The sequence below is a fragment of the Anolis carolinensis genome, chromosome 2 (assembly GCF_035594765.1).
Source record: "Anolis carolinensis isolate JA03-04 chromosome 2, rAnoCar3.1.pri, whole genome shotgun sequence".
Classification (NCBI taxonomy): domain Eukaryota; kingdom Metazoa; phylum Chordata; class Lepidosauria; order Squamata; family Dactyloidae; genus Anolis; species Anolis carolinensis.
In genome coordinates this window covers 291680485-291701665 of record NC_085842.1, presented here as the reverse complement: position 1 = coordinate 291701665, position 21181 = coordinate 291680485, and the positions used below count along the sequence as shown (strand labels likewise).

Here is a 21181-nt window from a genome sequence, read left to right as displayed (position 1 = left end):
TATATCCCGCCCTTCTCACCCGAAGGGACTCAGGGATGTAATTTTATTTTTAATAGGCTTTTTTCTTAATCCCTCCTTATTATCCAACATTTTTGCTTATCCAACATTCTGCCGGCCTGTTTATGTTGGATAAGTGAGACTCTACTGTATTATTATGTGGGAGTTGGAGTCCAAAACACCTGGGGAGCCGAAGTTTGCCCATGCCTGGTGTAGACGCACCCCTGGGCTGTTAAGTCGGCCTGTGTGTTATTGGGAAGCCAAGTTCTTTGACTGTGTTCCAACTGGGTTGGACTGGACGACCTTCGGGGTTCCTTCCCCTCTCTCTCATATCGACTCCACACCTACCTGGGGCTCTCTCTGAGGAACCCCGCCCACCTCCGCCCTGCGCGCTGCCATTGGCTCTTCGGGCTGCCTGTCTTCCCCGCCCCTGAGGCAGGTTGGCGCGAAGCAGTGTCTCCTGAAGGAGGGAACGGGGAGGAGACGTGGCTGCCGCTAGGCGGTGCCCGGCTGTAGCGCTGTGTTCCCGGCAGAGAGGGAGAGAAGAGGGAAGGAGAGAGGATGCTGCCGCTGCTGCTGTTGCCGTCGGAGACAGGCGGCTGACTTTCCTCCCCGACCCGCTTCGCTTCCCGAGGCCATGGGCGAGAAAGTTTCGAGTGAGGGGCAGCAGAGGCGCCTCGCCGGCCGGAGGGGCTCCTCTGCCTGCTCTTCCTCCTCCTCCAGCTCCGGCTCCTCCGGCTCGCAAACTCTCTCCGAGGAAGGCGGCAGCGGGCAGCAAGCAACTCCCGCGGGCGCCGCGGCTCCGCGGTTGCTGCCTTTCCCCCTCCGGCGCAGCGCCTCCCAGCGGCCGGGGAAGGAACTACAAGCAGCCACGGGCTTCCCTGCGGCGCCTCAAGAAGGAGAAGGGAGGAAGAAGGCGCCGGCGTTTGGGGACCGTGGGAAGCCGCAGCGGGAAGGCCTTGGAAGGGGCGAGGAAGGCGGTGGAGGAGCCTCGTTGGAGGAGCAGGACGAGGAGGTGCGGGTTTGAAACGTCGGGGTGGTGGTGTAACCCGTTTTAGCTCTGGTCGCCTTCAGAAAGTGAGGTAGAGTGGGATGGCAGGGTTGGGGCTGCAGGTGGAGGGCTATTTATTTATTTCTTTGTCGTGCCATGAGGAAACTTGGGCCCTGCAGGTGTTTTGGACTTCAACTCCCACCATTCCTGACAGCCTCAGGCCCTTTCCTTTCCCCCCTCAGCCGCTTAAGCGGCTGAGGGGGGAAAGGAAGGGGCCTGAGGCTGTCAGGAATGGTGGGAGTTGAAGTCCAAAACACCTGCAGAACCCAAGTTTCCTCATGCCCGAGTTAGAATGTATAAAAGAACCCACAAAGTCATAAACTTGGCATTATACTACATTTCCTTCTCGCTGTGAGAAGGTCCTCCATTGTGCATGTGGCAGGGTGCCGACCACATTGTAGTAAGTGGTCTGTGGTTTGTTCTTCTCCACACTTGCATGTTGTGGACTCCACTTTGTAGCCCCTTTCTTAAGTCCCAGAATATTGCCTAGTCTATTCAGCAGCTTCCAAGTTGCCCAGTCTTGAATGAGGGCGTTTCTCAGCCACGGATTGAGCTTCTGGGTTTCAACCTGCCACTTTTGGACTCTCGCTTGTTTCGAGTGGAGTACTGTATTCTGCTCTGTTGAGTTCGGGATTCTTCCAGCCCCAGTCCAGAGTTACGAACAAGATAGGTTCTGTCGAAGGCTTTCTTGGCCGGAACCACTGGGTTGCTGTGAGTTTTCCAGGCTGTCTGGCCATCTTCCAGAAGCTTTCTCTCCTGACATTTCACCCACATCTATGGCAGGCATCCTCAGAGGTTGTGAGGCCTGTTGGAAACTAGGCAAGTGGGGTTTATATATCTGTGGAAATCCAACCAGAGAAGTCAGCCATAGCAGAGCACTTGATGAACCAAGCTGGACACAGCTTATTATTTGAGAACACAGAAATGCTGGAGCACTCTAAAAACTACCATTTCAGACTACATAGAGAAGCCATTGAAATTCACAAGCATGTGGACAATTTCAACAGAAAGGAGGAAACCATGAAAATGAACAAAATCTGGCTAAGTAAAGGTAAAGGTTTTCCCCTGACACTAAGTCTAGTCATGTCTGACCCTGGGGGTTGGTGCTCATCTCCATTTCTAAGCTGAAGAGTCGGCATTGTCCGTAGACACCTCCAAGGTCATGTGGTTGGCATGATTGCATGGAGTGCCGTTACCTTCCCGTCGGAGCAATAACTGTTGATCTACTCATATTTGCATGTTTTTGAACAGCTAGATTGGCAGAAGCACAGACTGACAGCGGAAGCTCACCCTGCTCCCAGGATTCTAACCACTGACCTTTCAGTCAGCAAGTTGAGCAGCTCAGCAGTTTAACCACTACGCCACTGGCGGCTCCTAAAATCTGGCTACCAGTATTTAAAAACTCTAAAATCAGGACAGTAAATGAAGAACAACACTCAGAAAACAAAGGAATTCAAGATATGAAACAATCAGGGTCAGCTAACACCTCCCAACAAAGGATTCCCCCAGGCAGATCTACAGTATAAACCCCACTTGACTAGTGTCTAACAGACCTCACAACCTCTGTTGGAACAGGCACATGCAACCTCTTCTAGATACACACAGAGCTTTGGATAGCAATACTCCTGTGTTGATTGTTTTGCTGCCTGTGTCCCTTTTCCGAAGATTTCGCCACACTTCCTGTCCTTGTGATAATTGGATTTTGAAACATTTGACTTGTTGCAGAAACAAGAATTGGTGGTAAAACTTCTGTGGAGATCCCTTTCCCCCATGATAACTCTTTCAGGCATGGATTTTCCTTCTGAGAGGTAGATTTCTCTCACTTCTTGTTGTCTCATCCCCGTTCATAACTAAGAGTTGTTTGTAACTCGGTGACTGCTTGTATATGAAACATCAATTATGTTACTTGGCTTGAAAACAGTCCATGTGAAAGGCATCTAGCAGTCTTAAGAAGACAACAAGCTGAGCAGTGTGATGCTTCAGCTTACAAAGCCAATGCGATTCCAGACTGCATCAACAGGACTATAGTGTCAAGATAGAGGGAAGTCATAGTCCCATTATGCTGTATCTTGGTCAGTACTGTGTTCAATTTTGGCCTCTACCATTCAAATAAATGTGTCAGAGAAATATGACCAAAATGATTACAGACCTGGAAGTCAAGTCTTAGGAGGAATGGCTTAGGGATCTGAGTATGCTTAGCTTGTAGAAGAGAAGGCTGAGAAGGGAACATAATAGCCATGTTTAAATATTCGAAAGGATACCATATTGGGAAGAGGCCAGGTCTGTTTTCTGCTGCTCTGGAGACTAGGACACGGAGCACTGGGTTCAAATTGCAGGAAAAGAGATTCCATCTAAACATTACAAAGAACTTCCTGAAGGTGAGAGCCTTTCGGTAGTGGAATATGCTGCTTCCTCAGAACATGGTGGAATCTCCTTTTCTGGAAGTTTTTAAGTAGAAGTTGGATGTCCATCTGTCAGGAATGTTTTGATTCTGTGGGGTTGGACTAGATGGGCCTTGTGATCTCTTCCAGCTCTATGATTCTTGAGTATGATTCGATAACGAGACCAGCCTGTTTATTAGATAGTGAGGAGCTTGTTCAGGATGCTAGGGTTGAGGCTGCAGGTGAAGAAATGAACAATCCTGTTCTGTTCTAGTTTGGTCAGGCCTCACCTGGAGTACAGTGCCCATTCTGGGCACCATAGTTCAAGCTGGAACATGTCCTGAGAAAAATGACCAAAATGATAAAAGGTCTGGAAGCCAAGTCTTATTTGGATCGGCTTAGGGAGCTGGGTCAGTTAACGTGGAGAAGAAAAGGCTGAGAGGGGACAAAATAGCCATGGTTAAATATTTGAAAGGATGTCACGTTGTTTTCTGCAACTAGGGAGAACTTTCAGAGGAAAGAGCTTTTCAACTGTTGAACATGGTGGAGTATCCTTCTCTGGAGTTTTTTAAGTAGAGGCTGGATAGCCATCTGTTGGGAGTGCTTTGATTGCATGTTCCTGCATAGTAGAAAGAGGTTGGACTGGATGGGCTCTGAGATCTCTTCCAACTCTATGATTCTAGATGGGAATCATAGAGTTGGGAATTCCAAATGCTCCAAAATTGTTTACCCTGAGATAGTGACAGTATTTTCTTTGTGATGGTTCAATGTATATAAACTTTGTTTCATGTAAGTATTTAAAAGTATTATATATAAAATGACTTTCATGCTATGGGTATACAGTAATATAAATGAATTTTGTGGTTAGATTTGGGTCCTATCTCCAAGATATCTCATGATGTTTATGCAAATATTCCAAAACCTCTCCTAAGATATGGGACACATACATGAGACATCTTGAAAATAGGACTCACATCTAGTCATGAAAATGATCCCATGTTTCATATACAACTTATACATATATCCTCCAGGAACCCAAAATGCTCTCAAATCCAAAACTGTTCACCTTTGCTTTCTACACAGACTTCATTGTATGCACAGGAATATTACAAAGGAAAATGACCTTCAGGCTACCTGTGTAAGGCACATATGAAGCATAAATGAATTCCATCATTAGACTTGGGTCCCATCTCCAAGATACAGTTGGGTATCTCTTTTCTGATATGTTTGAGATGAGAACTGTTGCATATTTTGGGTTTTTTTTGGCATTGTGTAAAATTTGAGATATTTTGGAACTGACATCCAGGTCTAATCAATTCATTGATGTTTCATATTCGTCTTATGCACATATCCTGCAGCTAATTTTATGCACAATATTTTAAATAATTTTGTGCATGAAACAAATTTTATGTATATTGAACCATTAGAAAGCAATCATTGCTATCATAGCCACCCATGTGGACAGTTTTGGATTTTGGAATATTTTGGAATTCTGGATAAGGGAGGCTTAACTTGCATCTCATTATGTATACGCAATTATTCAAAAATCAAAAACACTTCTTGTACCAAACATCTTGAATCAGGACTGCTCAAAGTAGGAATGGGTTGGGTGCGGAGAAACCAAGGTTGGACTTAGCCATCTGCCATGGGTTGGATCTACACTGCCATACAAAGCAGTTCAAACTGCATTATATGGGTCTAGATCCGGCACGGGCAAACTTGGGCCCTCCAGGTGTTTTAGACTTCAATTCCCACCGGCTATAAGGAATTGTGTGAGTTGAAGTCCAAAACATCTGGAGGGCCCAAGTTTGCCCATGCCTGGTCTAGATCGACCATATAATATAATCAAGCTCCTTTATTTGGCAGTGTAGATCCAGCCATGGTTGCTGCCTACTGGGCAAGTCTGGGCCACTTGTGGTGAGAAGTAGGGTGACTGCTGACCTTGACTGGTGAGGGAGGGACCAGCCGCTGGCTGTGTCTGCCATTGCCTTTCTCCTTAGGGCCACCCTACGGTAACTGCCTATGGCAGGCTTGTTGCCAGGTATTGACAGGAGGGTGTGCCTCTCTTCTGAAATGACTAATATTGCTGTGTGTGCGCAGGGTGTCCCAGAACGCCCATAAATACATCATGAACAATTTATAATTCTGGATTTTAGGGAGATTTTTTCCAAAAATGTATGCCTCCTTAAGAGGATTAAAGATTCCAATCGTAGAGAAGTCTCGCAGGTATACAACAGAAACTTTAAGTGAGGTTTGCAACTCTGTACTTTGGCAATACGAGCAATGCATTGTCGCACAGGGATGATAATTTGAACACCTTACATAAAATTTAATTTAAGATGGAATTTATAACTGATTAGATCACTATTATAACATTTATTCCTAAATATAAATGTGTTTACTTAGCTTTCAGATTATCACCATAGCTACTATTGTCTGTTAAAGGGTGTATACCTTTCTGGGACACCTTGTATATTTGTGTGGGACATCTCTCCTTAATTTTCCCTGCAGTCTGCCACAAATGAGGGTGTTGGTGTTTCCTTCGGATTTGGGTTAGAGTTTATGGGTGCTGTAACTTCCTGACACAGATGAGAGTTTCTCCTTCCTCTAACAGTGTTTAATGCTCAGTTATTGAGTGGAGGTGTGCAAGTGAGCGTAAAAGCACAACAACATCAGAGTTGATTCCCTTCCTTCCAGTAGGAGTGGGTGTGCTCTTTTTAATTAGAGTCTGACTCTTGTTTTAGTGTACTTTGGCTCCATAGAAATGGAGTCATGCCAGTTCTCAATATTGTCACAGAAAGCTGGAACGCAGATCTTGTGTTTCTCCAGGGGACAGTCACTTAGTGAACGTTCTACTTGAGGAAATGTTCAGTTGGATTGAAATCCTGTTACGTTGAAACTCTGTATCATACAGAGTAAACACAAACAAAAGAGGCTTGTGGCACCTTAATTATTTGTTAGTGTTTCTATCCCTAGAGCTCTAAAGTTCTGAGGAATTTTGTGTGAATTGGTGTATATATGGCTACTTTTGGAGGTAAGGCTTGTAATTTACAGTTGGAAACGTGGGGTGACTTTGTATCCATTTTAATCTTACTTGGGCAAATAAACCTTCTTTGTTCACTGCTCTCCCTAAAGAAACAGTCCGCTTACCTGAGCTACTGGGCTAGGTTGCAAGGTTACACAGCCATGTTTAAAGCTATTTTCTTTCTAGAAAGCAGCTTAATAGTTAGGGCAACAGGATTACATTTGTGACAGGGTTTAATCCTGGTATCTCTTATCAAATACCTGGGCTTCAGGCTTTGCAGCAAACAAAATAATTGCTAAGACACCAGGGAATGGCCCTGAGAAAGCATATATTCAGTTCTTACATGGCAGGAGGTATAGTCTTTGTAGTCAGATCTGAGATCCAAAATCTTTTCCTGGAAATGAAGCATTGTTTTGTAGACAGTTCAATTTTTTTGTTTTATTTTCTGAGTAGTATAACTGTTCTGATGTAAACCTGGTGTCAAATGCTATAATTACATATAACTGATAGCAATTCTTTTTGGGAAAGGTAAGCAGAAAACTTTTATGGGTTAATAGACAGTTTTTGTGAGTGACAGCTCATCTGAATGATAATGCCTAGACATGATGTTTGTTTGAAAATACAATCTTATGCAATTTATTGCATTTATAAATCACATACTTTGTGTATGAAGTGCATGGGTGATATATAATAGAAATTTCACATAAGATGAAACCAAAAGGATATTAACCAAATTTTTAAACTTCTTAAAAAAACTATAGAGAACCATCAAGGTATTGAGGGTTGATTGTAGCATTAGGACTCTGGGACTGTGAGACAAGCACAGTTAGAATCCTCACTCAACCATGGAAAGCCTCAGAAGTCTCAAACAAATCTTTTCCAGTAATGGGTTTGCCTTAGGGCAAGCCTCTTCAACCTGTGGCTCTTCAGCTGTTTAGGCCTCCAACTCCCAGAAGCCCTAGCCAGCTTGTTCAATGGTCAGAAAGTCTGGGAGCTGGATGCTCAAACAGCTGGATGGCCACAGATTGAAGAGGCCTGCCTTGGGGTCTCCATAAGTCTGAAATGACTTGAAGACGTACTATACACACACATTAAAACTGAAGAGCTTCAAAGCATTGTAACAGTATTAAAGTCTGACAAAGAAAATATTGTTTAATACTGATTCACATGTTCATAAGGAATAGCAATTTAACATCCTTGGGGAGGGGATCCTATTGTTACTGAACAATTCCTGAGTAAGAAATATCCTGAACTATGGATGAACAGAGCTGCCCCTCCCTGAGAGATGGTGAATCTTTTGGCTCAAGCAGGGAAGTGGGAGGGCGCTTCCAGACAGCATTAAAATGCAGGACAAAGAAGTGGATTTTTAAAATACAGGACCTTAAAGGGAATCCATATGCATACCAGTCAGTCTTGCTGCATAGTCCCCAGCTGTTCTCACAGCTGTTTTATGAAGCATATTAAGATGGAGGGTGGACCTGGCGGAAGTTTTTTAAAAATTCACTCCAGAGATGTGCATATGAGGTCCAGCACATAACGGAACATTAAAAACTTCAATCGGATCTTTGTCTTTCCCCAATTGTTAATTCAAGCTTTGTTTAACATTACAAAGTGTAAAGGACAATTTGAGAGAGTTGTTTTTGCTTTCTACTTGTACTTTCCTGAGCCACCTATGTCTCCATTTGATCAGCTGTTTTGAGCTTTTCAGAAATGCACATGCTCTGGAGAAGTCCACACGGGGGAGGGAAGAAAGCATCTGTTTTCCATGACTTCCGGGGATACACAGGCATAGAAAGGTGCATGTTTCTCAGGAAGAATCGGGTTTAAAGGGCACCCTTTAAACATGTGTCTTCCAGCCCTTAACCTGATTCTTCCTGATTCTTTCTGCACTTTGGCTAAACATCATTTAGCCACTCCTCCCCCCTTTTAACCCGCTTCCTTTTGGGTTTTAATTTCTGTGTAGAAGGGCCTGGAGAGGCAGTGAAAGGCAATTCCTCTGTTGGGCTGACTTCCTGTTGCCCTGGTTGAAAAGGGGGACTTTGTAGAGTAATCACTGAGGCTCCTAGGAGCAATTTCCTAAAATCTGTTTTTGCTGCAAAGACACCATGAATAGAGAACGACAGACCTAAACAAGCTGAAATGTGGTGTTTTTTTGGGAACTTCATTCTCATTGAGAATATGTTGACCTCTACATAAAATTATTAAAACCATGGTCTGATCTTTCCTCTCCAAGAAAGAACTTGTGTAGTGTCAAGACAGTTTTATACTCTTGGACACTTCTGCCACCTGAAGAGCTAAATCCACAAGCATCTCTATGCTTGTATCAGAAATTTCAAAAATAAGTGATACCTCATCCAGAACAGTCTGTAATCTCAGTTCCAGTTTACACTATCTGCTGATCAACAGCAGCTCTGTTTTGTCAAGATAGTGGATGAGAACATCCACAGCCTTCCAGACATCAGTTTAAAAGGATACCCATCAGCAGACCCAGCTGTGAAACATATGACCCATGGATGATTAAGTGAATACTTCACTGTGTAATTTTTTTTGGCATACTTGCTAGAAAGTATAAAGTGTATAAAATATTTCTATAGCAGGGGCTTGATGCTTGTTAGAACTGACAATACAGTACAATGGTTCTGTGGATGTTCATGTTCAAAAAAGGATAATGGCTGTCACATTGCTGGGAAGTTCCATATCCTTTACTATTATTTTGTCTTTTCTGATAACTTTTGTAGATTATGCACTCTCATTTTCAAGGTGTTAATGATATCAAATAAAAGTACATTTGCTAACTTTTCTGTACATTAAAGGTCTTCTAGTTTGGGATGGATGAAATAATGGTGAATCAATAGAATTTGGCTTCACCTTGGAGGAAGTTGCTGCTGATGCCATAACTTCATTGTCTTGTTTTGTACATTGGCAATCTCTTTTCTTGGGTATAGAATTTTATACTATCAGGTCACTTTGCAGCTTGATTTCTGGTATGCGGTTGCAGCTGTGTATCCTTTAGATATGTAGCAGTCAGAAAATATGGTTCAAATTGAACCTTAAAGAGTTTGCTATGCTGGGCTTCAGATATTTAGCATATAAACAAAATGTTCAAATGTTTCTCTCTCTATGAACCACCTCAGAGGTTAAGATCTTCTGAGGCGACCCTGTTCTCGAATCCCATCTACTTCACAGGTGCGATTGGTCGGGACAGGGCCTTCTCAGTGGTGGCCCCTTGATTATGGAACTCCCTCACCAGCGAAATCAGATCAGCCACTCCCTTCGGACCTCAGTGCAATCATTGATACAAAATAAGTGCAATTACGACTGGAATGGCTCCTGGTTTATGATTTTGTGTTGTGTGTTTTAATAATTGGTTTTAATGTTTAGATGTTTTTAACTTTACCATTTTTAATGTATATGTTTATTTTTATGTCTGTTTACATGACATTGAAGTGTACCGTCCACCCCGCGACCCAGCAGTCTCTCTGTCCGAGCTAGCAGAAGTGGTCTCCAATTCGGCCCTGGTCTCCCAACAACTCATAGTTTTGGGGGACTTTAATATTCATGCCGAGACCTCTTTGACAGGTGCAGCTCAGGATTTCATGGTTGCCATGACGACCATGGGGCTGACTCAAGTTATATCTGGGCCCACACATCAGGCGGGACACACGCTGGACCTCGTCTTCATTGTGGACGGTGGGACAGTCAGAGTGGAAGAGCAAAATATTCTTCCATTGTCATGGTCTGACCATCATCTGATCTGTTTGAGTTTCGCCGTGTCTTCTAACCTCCGCAGGGGTGGTGGACCCATTAAGATGGTCCGCCCCAGGAGGCTGATGGATCCGGATGGACTCCTGAGGTCTCTTGGGGATCTTCCTGTTCTGGAGACTGGCGATCCTGTCGATGTCCTGGCTGATCGCTATAATAGTGAGCTGACAAGGGCACTTGACACGATCGCTCCCGAACGTCCTCTTTCGCTGCGTAGAGTCATGTCGACTCCTTGGTTCACTGAGGAGCTGGCTGTGATGAAGCGTGCGAGGAGGGGACTAGAGTGCATCTGGAGGAAATCTCGGGATGTGTCTGACCAAACACGGGCTAAAGCCGCTATTAAGGCTTACTCCGTGGCTCTGCGAGCAGCCAGGAAAGCTTTCACGACTGCCCGCATAGCGTCTGCGGCCAACAGGCCATCGGAGTTGTTCCGAGTTGTTGGGGAGCTCCTGCGGCCTCCTGAGACCCAGGGGCTTCCTGATGACTTGGCAACTAGGTGCAGCGATTTTGCGCACCACTTTGCAGGCAAAGTTGCTCAGATACGCCATGAGTTGGACTCCAGCTTAATTGTAGTTCCAGCGGAGGTAACCGAGGCACCTGTCTGTCCGATTTTGTGGGATTCTTTCCGGCTTGTTCTTCCGGATGACGTGGAGGGGATTCTTGGGTCTGTGAGGGCGACCACTTGTGCTCTGGATCCTTGTCCCTCTTGGCTGGTTAAGCAGGCCAAAGAGGGGTTGTTGGATTGGTTTGTGGCTATAATAAATGCCTCCCTGGGTCAGGGGTCATTTCCATCTTGTTTTAAGCAAGCGGTGGTAAAACCGTTACTAAAAAAGACCTCGCTAGACCCATCTGTATGTAACAACTACAGACCAATTTCCAACCTCCCGTTTTTGGGCAAGGTTCTGGAGCGGGTGGTGGCCACGCAGCTCCAGGAGTTCCTCGATGACACTGATTTTCTGGACCGCTCACAGTCTGGCTTCAGGCCTGGGTACAGCACTGAGACGGCTTTGGTCGCCTTGGTGGATGACCTCCGCAGGGAACTGGACAGGGGGAGTGTGACCCTGCTGGTTCTCCTGGACATCTCTGCGGCTTTCGATACCATCGACCATGGTATCCTTCTGGGGAGGCTCTCCGGGATGGGACTCGGTGGCACTGTTTTGCAGTGGCTCCAGTCCTTCCTGGAGGGCCGTTCCCAGATGGTGAAGCTGGGGGATACCTGCTCGGACCCCTGGCCTTTGACCTGTGGGGTCCCGCAAGGGTCTATTTTATCCCCCATGCTTTTTAACATCTACATGAAACCGCTGGGAGAGGTCATCCGGAGTTTTGGAGGGTGTTGCCATCTCTACGCAGATGACACACAAATCCACTACTCGTTCCCACCTGACTCCAAGGAAGCTCCTTGGGTGCTGAACCAGTGCCTGGCCGCTGTGGCGGACTGGATGAGGAGGAACAAGCTGAGGATCAATCCTGACAAGACAGAGGCCCTCCTGGTCAGTCGCTCGTCGGATCGGGGTATTGGGTGGCAACCTGTGCTGGACGGGGTTGCACTCCCCCTGAAATCACAGGTCCGCAGTTTGGGGGTCCTCCTGGATTCAGCGCTGACGCTTGAAGCGCAGGTGTCGGCGGTGGCCGGGAGGGCTTTTGCACAACTCAAACTTGTGCGCCAACTGCGACCATACCTCGTGAAGTCTGACTTGACCACGGTGGTGCATGCATTAGTTACCTCTAGACTGGACTACTGTAATGCGCTCTACGTGGGGCTTCCCTTGAAGACGGCCCGGAAGTTACAGCTGGTCCAACGTTCGGCCGCCAGACTAATAACGGGGGCGAGTTACAGGGAGAGATCTACTCCCCTGTTTAAGGAGCTCCACTGGCTGCCGTTCATCTTCCGGTCCCAATTCAAGGTGCAGACCATCATTTATAAAGCCCTAAACGGTTTGGGACCCGCCTACCTTCGTGACCGTATCTCCTATCATAAACCTGCCCGACCTCTCCGATCATCGGGGGAGGCCCTCCTGTCGCCACTACCTATATCTCAGGCTCGCCTTGTAGGAACAAGGGAGAGGGCCTTCTCTGCGGTGGCCCCTCGCTTGTGGAACTCGCTGCCCATTGAAATCAGGCAAGCCCCCACCCTTTTAGCCTTCAGGAAAGATTTAAAAACATGGCTCTTCCGGTGTGCTTTCGGAGAGTAAATGTTCTATGCTACTCCCCCCCGATATTTATCCTCTAGACTGGTTCACTATCTGATGTCCCGTCCCTCGAGGTTTTATTCTGATCCCTTTCTCACCCAGAGTTTTAATTTTTAATCTAGTTTTAAATGTAGTATTCATGCGGCCCGCTCGTGTTATATTGCTGTTTTGATCTTATGTTGTACTGTTTTATTTTATGTAATGTATTATTTAATTGTATTATGTTATGGTCTATTGTATTGTCTTGGGCATGGCCCCATGTAAGCCGCCCCGAGTCCCCGTTGGGGAGATGGTGGCGGGGTATAAATAAAGTTTTATTATTTTATTATTATTATTATTATTATTGTTGTCTACTTGTAAGCTGCTCTGAGTCCCCTTCAGGGTGAGAAGAGCAGGGTATAAATAGAGTAAATAATAAATAAATAAATGATGTGTACTCAGGTAGAACAGAATTGTGTTTAAATTGAATTCTCAAAGTTCACCATTTTGAAGCATCTTTTCACTAAGAAATGGCAAAAATGTTGGGCCTGTCCAGTAATAGCAACAAGTCTGTAAAAAATAAAGGACTTACTTTCAGCAAGATAAACCATTACTGAAAGTGGAGGGAAACATGTAACTGGGGAAAAAGAAATATTTTTCTGATAACCCTCAAACTGAAATCCAACTTGTAATACTGTACTATCAAATTACTATACATCTTGGTTTTAGAGTATGCAGTATATAAAATCAATGTGCCTCTATTCCTGCTGTGGCATATATTTCATGTAGAATTCTATGATGTACTCCCTCTTGTTGATAAGGAGGGATGTAAAAAGAATTTTAAGAGTGAATTAAAATGATGCTCTTTGACTAGCAAATTGTAACGTGATGTAAAACGTAGTGGACTTAATATACAGTATCATTGTACATATCACTTGTTCATATATTTGTCAAAAATGAAAAGTGGCACATGTATTAATGCCTGTTTGGACCAAAGTTATATTCTGAGTTTGAAAAGACTGAACAAACAAGGAAACAAAATGTGTGTTTTAAAAAATTAATTCTGTATGCAAGTAGCAATGCAGCTATTTTAGAGGAATGAAGTGGGACAGCACTAGATAAATGAGCATATGTTATTGTATCTGACTATAATAAAACATGCATATAATTAGTTCAGCTGCCAGAAGTGAGACAACTATAAATGATTTGTTGCAAAAATAAATTTATATGTTTACACAAAACATGTGAAAATATATGGTAACATGTTCCACTGCTGACACTTGAAATGCAGACTAGTTTTGCAAGCACTTTTGTGTACATTTTTATTTGCACCCTTGTAAAATACATAGAATTGTAGAGAAGGAAGAGACAGCATGAGCCATGGATTTTAACTGATTTTTTTTACTGCTGTTTGTGTTTAATTCGGGGCCGTGCTGTGGCTCAGGCTGGTGAGCAGCCTGCAGCATTAAATCGCATGAGGTCATGAGTTCGAGGCCTGTCCGTGGCGGGGTGAGCACCCGTCAATTAAAAAAAAAAAAAGCCCCTGCTCGTTGCTGACCTAGCAACTCCAAAGATAGTTGCATCTATCAAGTAGGAGATAAGGTACCACTTATAAAAAGTGGGGAGGCAAGTTTAACTCATTTACGACATTGGAATGAGGAAGTGCGGTCAGAGTGGATGATGAAGCAGCTGCTCCCCCCTGTGGCCAGAATTGAACATCCCCTCAGGAGAAGGTTAAATTGCCTCTGCGTCTGTCTCTCTGTCTCGGTTCTATGTGTATATGGGCATTGAATGTTTGCCCTATATGTGTATAGTGTGATCCACCCTGAGTCCCCTTCGGGGTGAGATGGGCGGAATATAAATACTGTAAATAAATAAATAAATAAAATCTGTTTTAATTTTTGTATATTTTAACTTTTGTGCTATTGCTTTTATGTCAAGCTGCTTTGAGTCGCCTTTGGGGAGATAAAGCGGGGTATAAATATAATCATCATCATCATCATCTAGTCAAACCCCTTGCCATGCAGGAAATATTTTTTTTCTTAGTACCTGAAATTACATATAAAAATGGTAATGCTTGCCTAGATGAATGGAGCTGAGAGAGCAGCAATATTTCTAAGATTTGACTTAAGGTTTTTAAAAGTTAGTATGCATTGTTATTTATCAAACCATTTACTACCAGATCTTTAGAACTGTAAATGTGTATTTGGAAAAAAATAGTCTCATGTCATTTGTGGTTTTGCACCTTAGCCAGTATCACTGGGAATGAGGGTGAATACTTCTTTTTAGAACTGTTTAAACTTGGCAGAATTATTATACTGTAATGTCATTACGAGAGAGAGGACAGTTTTACAGAGTGCCTAAGAACAAACCTTGCTTTTAAAAAGATAGTAAGCTTTTTAATGTTTGTTCAGGGAGGATAAATTGAACACAAAACATTCCAGTTTAACCAAATAGCATGGTGAAATGCTAAAACGGAAGTACAAGCAATCCCTGAGTTACAAACATTTGACTTACAAATGACTCAAACTTAAGAACATCTCTAATTCTTGTTTCCAGAACAAGCCAAATTTTTCAAAATTCAATCATCACAGGGACAGAAAGAGGTGAAATCTTCTGAACAGGGGCACAGATAGCAAAACAAATGCCATATTGCTTTTAACCTTTCCGTGTGCTATTTAAAGCCATATATATCTCTCATACATACATACATATGGCTGGAGCTACACTTAATTTTTTTTTACTTATATACAAATTCAGCTTAAGAAGAGACCTACAGAACCTATCTTGTTTATAACTTGGAGACTGCTGGTAGCTGGTTTCTTTATTGCTTAGTAGTGACTGGTTTGCTTCAGATTTGTTTGTAGTGTTGGCTTCTAATACCTAGTTCCTTATGCACACCTTCAGCCCAAGAGCTCAGTCACTGGACTTAACTGAAAACCAAACTTTGAACTACCCTGTATTACATTTCCATGGCTGGGAATTTGCCACTTTGGGGGTCAAAAATAATTCATTTTAGAAATTTTTTTTTGTTTTAACAGTGCTAAAATGTATGCTGGCCCCCAGAGTATAATAATGTGTAGGAAACTTACAATACATATCAGAAATGAACTTTTAAATCACAACAGTTTATACACCGAGACATTAACAAGATGGCATAGAACTGTGTTTGGCATCATACTTTGCTTTGGTGGAAATTACTGTCAAACATAAAACTGTGTGCCAGTAATAGCAAATGTGTATAAAATCAACATGTAGAATCATAGAATCATAGAATAGTAGAGTTGGAAGAGACCACATGGGCCATCCAGTCCTACCCCCTGCTAAGAAGCAGGAAATCGCATTCAAAGCACCCCCGACAGATGGCCATCCAGCCTCTGCTTAAAAGCCTCCAAAGAAGGAGCCTCCACCACGGCCCCGGGGAGAGAGTTCCACTGTCGAACAGCTCTCACAGTGAGGAAGTTCTTCCTGATGTTCAGGTGGAATCTCCTTTCCTGTAGTTTGAAGCCATTGTTCCGCGTCCTAGTCTTCAGGGCAGCAGAAAACAAGCTTGCTCCCTCCTCCCTATGACTTCCCTTCACGTATTTGTACATGGCTATCATGTCTCCTCTCAGCCTTCTCTTCTGCAGGCTAAACATGCCCAGCTCTTTAAGCCGCTCCTCATAGGGCTTGTTCTCCAGACCCTTAATCATTTTAGTCGCCCTCCTCTGGACGCTTTCCAGCTTGTCAACATCTCCCTTCAACTGTGGTGCCCAAAATTGGACACAGTATTCCAGGTGTGGTCTGACCAAGGCAGAATAGAGGGGGAGCATGACTTCCCTGGATCTAGACGGTATTCCCCTATTGATGCAGGCCAGAATCCCATTGGCTTTTTTAGCAGCCGCATCACATTGTTGGCTCATGTTTAACTTGTTGTCCACAAGGACTCCAAGGTCTTTTTCGCACACACTGCTGTCAACCCAGGCGTCCCCCATTCTGTATCTTTGATTTCCATTTTTTCTGCCGAAGTGAAGTATCTTGCATTTGTCCCTGTTGAACTTCATTTTGTTAGTTTTGGCCCATCTCTCTAGTCTGTCAAGATCGTTTTGAATTCTGCTCCTGTCTTCTGGAGTGTTAGCTATCCCTCCCAGTTTTGTGTCGTCTGCAAACTTGATGATCGTGCCTTCTAACCCTTCGTCTAAGTCGTTAATAAAGATGTTGAACAGAACATATATTATATAATAGGTTTTGGTCCACTCCACACCTACATATATTAGGTTTTATTAGGGTGGAGGTTTCATACATGACAGTGTGAGATGTCCTAAGCATTGCACTGCTCACAAAACATACACTCGCCTGTGTGTTTCACTTGTGTTGGTTAGAGCTTATTGTGGATTTGCAATCTTTCCCCCCAAATCCATTGGCTATTATTAATTGCACATGATTATGGAAATCATGGAAACATGGTATAGAGTCAGCCCTTTGTATCCATAGATTCTGCACCCAAGAATTCAACCACCCATGGCTTGAAAATATATTTTTTAATTTCAAAAACAAAAGATTGATTTTACAATTTTATGTAAGTTCCACTATTTTATTACACCATTGTATGAAATGGGACCTGAAAATCCATTGATTTTGGTATCTACAGGGGATCTTGAACTATATCCAAGTCAGAACCAAGTGCACAGTACACTAGGCCAACAATTATTTTGCGGTGGAGAGGCAGTTTTAAAATTGCATCTGAGTGAAGAGCCTGGAATTGCCCAGCTTAGTAAACAATTTCACAAGAACAAGAATTCATTATGAAACATCTTCCCTAATTTAAATTTTGTTTTAATTGTACTGTAGGTTTATTAATTTTATTTGAGTCTGTTGTCAGCCTAGACCTAACAGCTATAGACTTGATTATGATTCACTGAAAAGAAACCATACTGAAAGCTACAAGCAGTATTGTTTTTAACTATGTTACTAGTACGTAAGTAAGCTCACAGTGACAGCTGAAATACATTTTCTTCAAAGCTCTAACTGCAGGTGCTGGCAAGATTTCAATCTATTATATCTAATTACCAGCTCAAACACTGAATATCTATGATGTTAGGTATTCAGAAATTATTTAAAATACTGCTTTTTCATGTACTGCCCTGTTACTTTTTGTTATCTGTAAGAAGAGCAATTAAACCAAACTGTTTGATGATCCTTTAATTGCTGGCAGAGATTGGGAAAATATATTAATATTGGAGAATCATATTTAAATATCTTACCTAGGACATATTATTTGCTTCCCAAATGTAACATTTTCATAAATAGTTCTCACTGTGAATGCATGGAATGACGGGAGCCCAGGAATGATGGGAGTCCAACATGCCTGGTACGTGTCAGGTTGGGAAAGGGAATCCTAGAGCATGGAGTTTGATCTTACCGCTTGCTTTAGGATTGCCTTTCCCAACCTGACATGTACCAGACATGTTTCATCTTACTGCTGGAGCCCCCAGTGGCGCAGTGGGTTAAACTCTTGTGCCGGCAGGACTGATGACTTGAAGGTTGGGTTGCTGACCAGAAGGTTGCTGGTTCGAGTCCAACCTGGGGAGAGCACGGATGAGTTCCCTCTATCAGCTTCAGCTCCATGCAGGGACATGAGAGAAGCCTCCCACAAGGATGGTAAAATATAACAAACATCTGGCCGTCCCCTGGGCAACGTCCTTGCAGATGGCCACTCTTTCACACCAGAAGCAACTTGCAGTTTCTCAAGTTGCTCCTGACACAAAAAATAAAATCTTACTGCTTTGTACCTGATCTGCATCTCTCATTTCCTTCTTTTGTATCATGTGTATTCTGTTCTGATGTTGCTTGATAAAAGTTGCTCACAAATTGTGTATTTAATTTAGAGCAGTGATTTGATGTGGGGTATTGGCAACCCCCCTCCTCCCTTCACCTCAGTGTGCTGGGGACCAGTAACATATTTGTGTGAAATTATTGCAATTCTTTCTGTCTTTCTAGGAACCTTGCAATAATAGACAACAGAAAGCAGTCTAGTCCACAGAGAGAGACTTGTGTGAAAGCTGCCCCCCAGCCCCCCAGAAATGCAAATGCCTTTCTTATAGATTTGTCTCTGTGTGAGTGCAGATGAGGGTCTCTGTCTTTCAGGCCTAAAAGGACTGACATTCTGAATATACTATATCTGCTTGAGTGCCTTAGGCCCCTTCTACATAGCTGAAAAAAATCCCATATTTTCTGCTTTGAACTGCAATATATGGCAGTGTGGTCTCAGATAGCCCAGTTCAAAGCAGATATTGTGTGATTTTTCTGCCTTGATATTCTGGGTTATATGGAAGTGCCCAGATAAATCACTTCTCCCACCCCCAGTGTCATTCCATTCCAAGACTCACTCTTCTCCTTCCTTGATTGTTGTTTCTTCTCCTGTTCTAATCTGGATTCCAGGGAGTTTGTTTCCTCCTTTCCTTTCCTTTCTTTCCCTCCCCAGCCCCTCCCCTAGATAAGCTGCCTGTCAATAGATCTGTGATGTCTTTTCTCTAGTCCTGATACTTCTCCTGAGGCAGCAGGCTTTCTTGTTTTGCTGAAACTGACAGAAAGAGAGGCACCCACTGTAATGATTTCTAACAAGTTCTAATGAGCTAATTTACTAAAGAATATTTTTAATATCAGCATTAATTTAGGAATCTAATGAATTAGATGAAGTTGCTGGTCAGAAGTTCAATTAATTAATTCAATTAGTTAGTTTACCAGTTGTATAAGCTTAATCTATCTAAATGTAAACTGTCTATAATGAAAAGAAGAATCATACCTTGAGGTCAATGAAAGAAGAGTAAGATATGTGTACATGACTTGATACTAGAGGTCAGGTCCTAGCAGGTAACCTCATATGCTATCTGATTATATGTATTCATATCATGAAACTGCTAACAACCTGGTTTATGAAATTGGCTCAGATCTGATTTTCTGAATTGTCACAGTATTCCTCACTCTTTTTTTCCTTAAATAACATGTAGAGCAGAGCTTTCCAAACTTTTCATGTTGGTTACAAGCTTTTTAGATATGTATCCTTTCGTGACATGGTAATTCAGTTTTACTAGCAAACCAGAAATTAAACCAACACATAAGAGATACAGATGCATACAGGAATTGTAGTAATGAAAGATATGGGACGCAACATATCTCATGTAAACCTTTCATGTATATTTTTAAAATTATGTTTTATTGCTTATTTAACACAGACACAGATATTTCTTGTTATGGTCATGTGACACACTAGACACTGTAGCCAACACATGATTGTGTTGCAATACACAGTTTGGAAAGTTGTGATATAGCTCCTAACAGTCATGTGTTAGTGATTTTTAGATTAGGTTATTGTAATGTCTTACAAATGGAAATGGCCTTCAAGACTGCATTGAGATACCTGTTAACCCAGATCCCTTCCACATGCATTTTGATGTGTATGTTCCACCTCCACTGAGATATCCTCACTGGTTGCTAATGTACTATTTGGCTCATTCAGACATTGGTGAGAAAGATTTCAGTAAAATATTGTTCTTTTGATTTGACATGGTTGTGATTCTATTCTGGCATGATACGACACTGAAAAACATTTTATCTTAAAATATGCAATATACACTGAGGAATTTGTTATATGTAATTTTCTACATCAAAAATGTAAGTCAAATGTTGAACAAAATTATAGCACTCTCATGAAGTTGTACAAATGCTCTGCTTAGCTTTAAATGTATCTTATAGTTATTATTAACTTGTATGTATTTTTTGCAAATTAAATATCTATTGAGGTTTAAGCTCCCTTTTTGTTGGGCCATTATAAATGATGATTTTAATCAATATTTAAATTAAGCAACTAAATCAGTGGTGTAGAACCTGTCTCTGTCAAGATATTGTTGTACTCCAGCTCCCATTATTCCATTTGGATATGGTTGTAAGTGATGACAGTTACAGTCTCATGACCCACAGAGCCACAGATTCATGTTCTTCCACGGTATGATCGGTGACTATGTATCATGATAAGAGCTCTCATGATCTGAAAGATAGTGTGCTGAAGAAGTGATAGCCTACTATCTCTTTGCCTGATATTTTCTTTAAGGGATGCAGCATAACTGTGATGGTGCTTCAAACAACTTCCTTGTCTATCTCAGAGATAAAGAAATCAACTAAGCTGGCACCCAATTCAAACTTTACTGAGACTATGCGCTCCACTGAACAAGGCAGATGTGTTTCAGAGTAAAATATATAGGATTGCACTGTAAGGGGTGTCCCTTTCTTAAAACTGTCTTAGGAGATTTGGTAAATAAGATTGATAGTATTACTTGTTGTCCTTATTAGACTTCTCAGGGTTGTTGGATCCTTTTGGCTTTTCTGTAGGATCTTGCAATGAATGGCTAACATTATAGTGACTTTACCGTATTTCTTCAATTCTAAGACCCACTTTCTACCCCATATAAACATCTTTAAAACTGGATGTGTTAGAATTGCGGGATATATATATATATGTGTGTGTGTGTGTGTGTGTATATAGCTAGCTTTTTCCTGTTGCTGGTACTGAAATTAGTGTGCATCCTACAATCAGTGGCATCTTAGAATCAAAGAAATATGGTATTTGTTTTATATAAAAACATAGCAATATTCATAATTTTACTAATGATTGTTTGCTTCAGTACTACGTCTAAACACAGAGTGAATTATAGTCTTCATTATTCATTTTAACATCACTTTTTAGTAAGTTACTATTATTTCCAGTGTGAGGATTGAGAAAAGCTTTGCTCACGACCATCCATAAACATGAATAATAGAA

The 21181-nt window shown here is 42.4% G+C and overlaps 1 protein-coding gene across 4 annotated transcripts in view; it reads left to right on the top strand.

Moving 5' to 3' along the window:
- Window positions 1–512: 512 nt before the first annotated feature.
- mast4 (microtubule associated serine/threonine kinase family member 4) overlaps window positions 513–21181 on the top strand; it is a 275054-nt gene continuing 254385 nt past the window's right edge. For 2 of the 4 annotated variants that reach the window (XM_062972363.1, XM_016990890.2), the window contains exon 1: window positions 514–1012. In XM_062972363.1, coding sequence (XP_062828433.1) covers window positions 635–1012 — 378 coding nt within the window. In that variant the 5' untranslated portion in view covers window positions 514–634. Of the gene's footprint in view, window positions 1013–21181 lie in introns of all 4 variants that reach the window. The other 2 variants (XM_062972362.1, XM_008102898.3) reach the window with 2 other exon arrangements.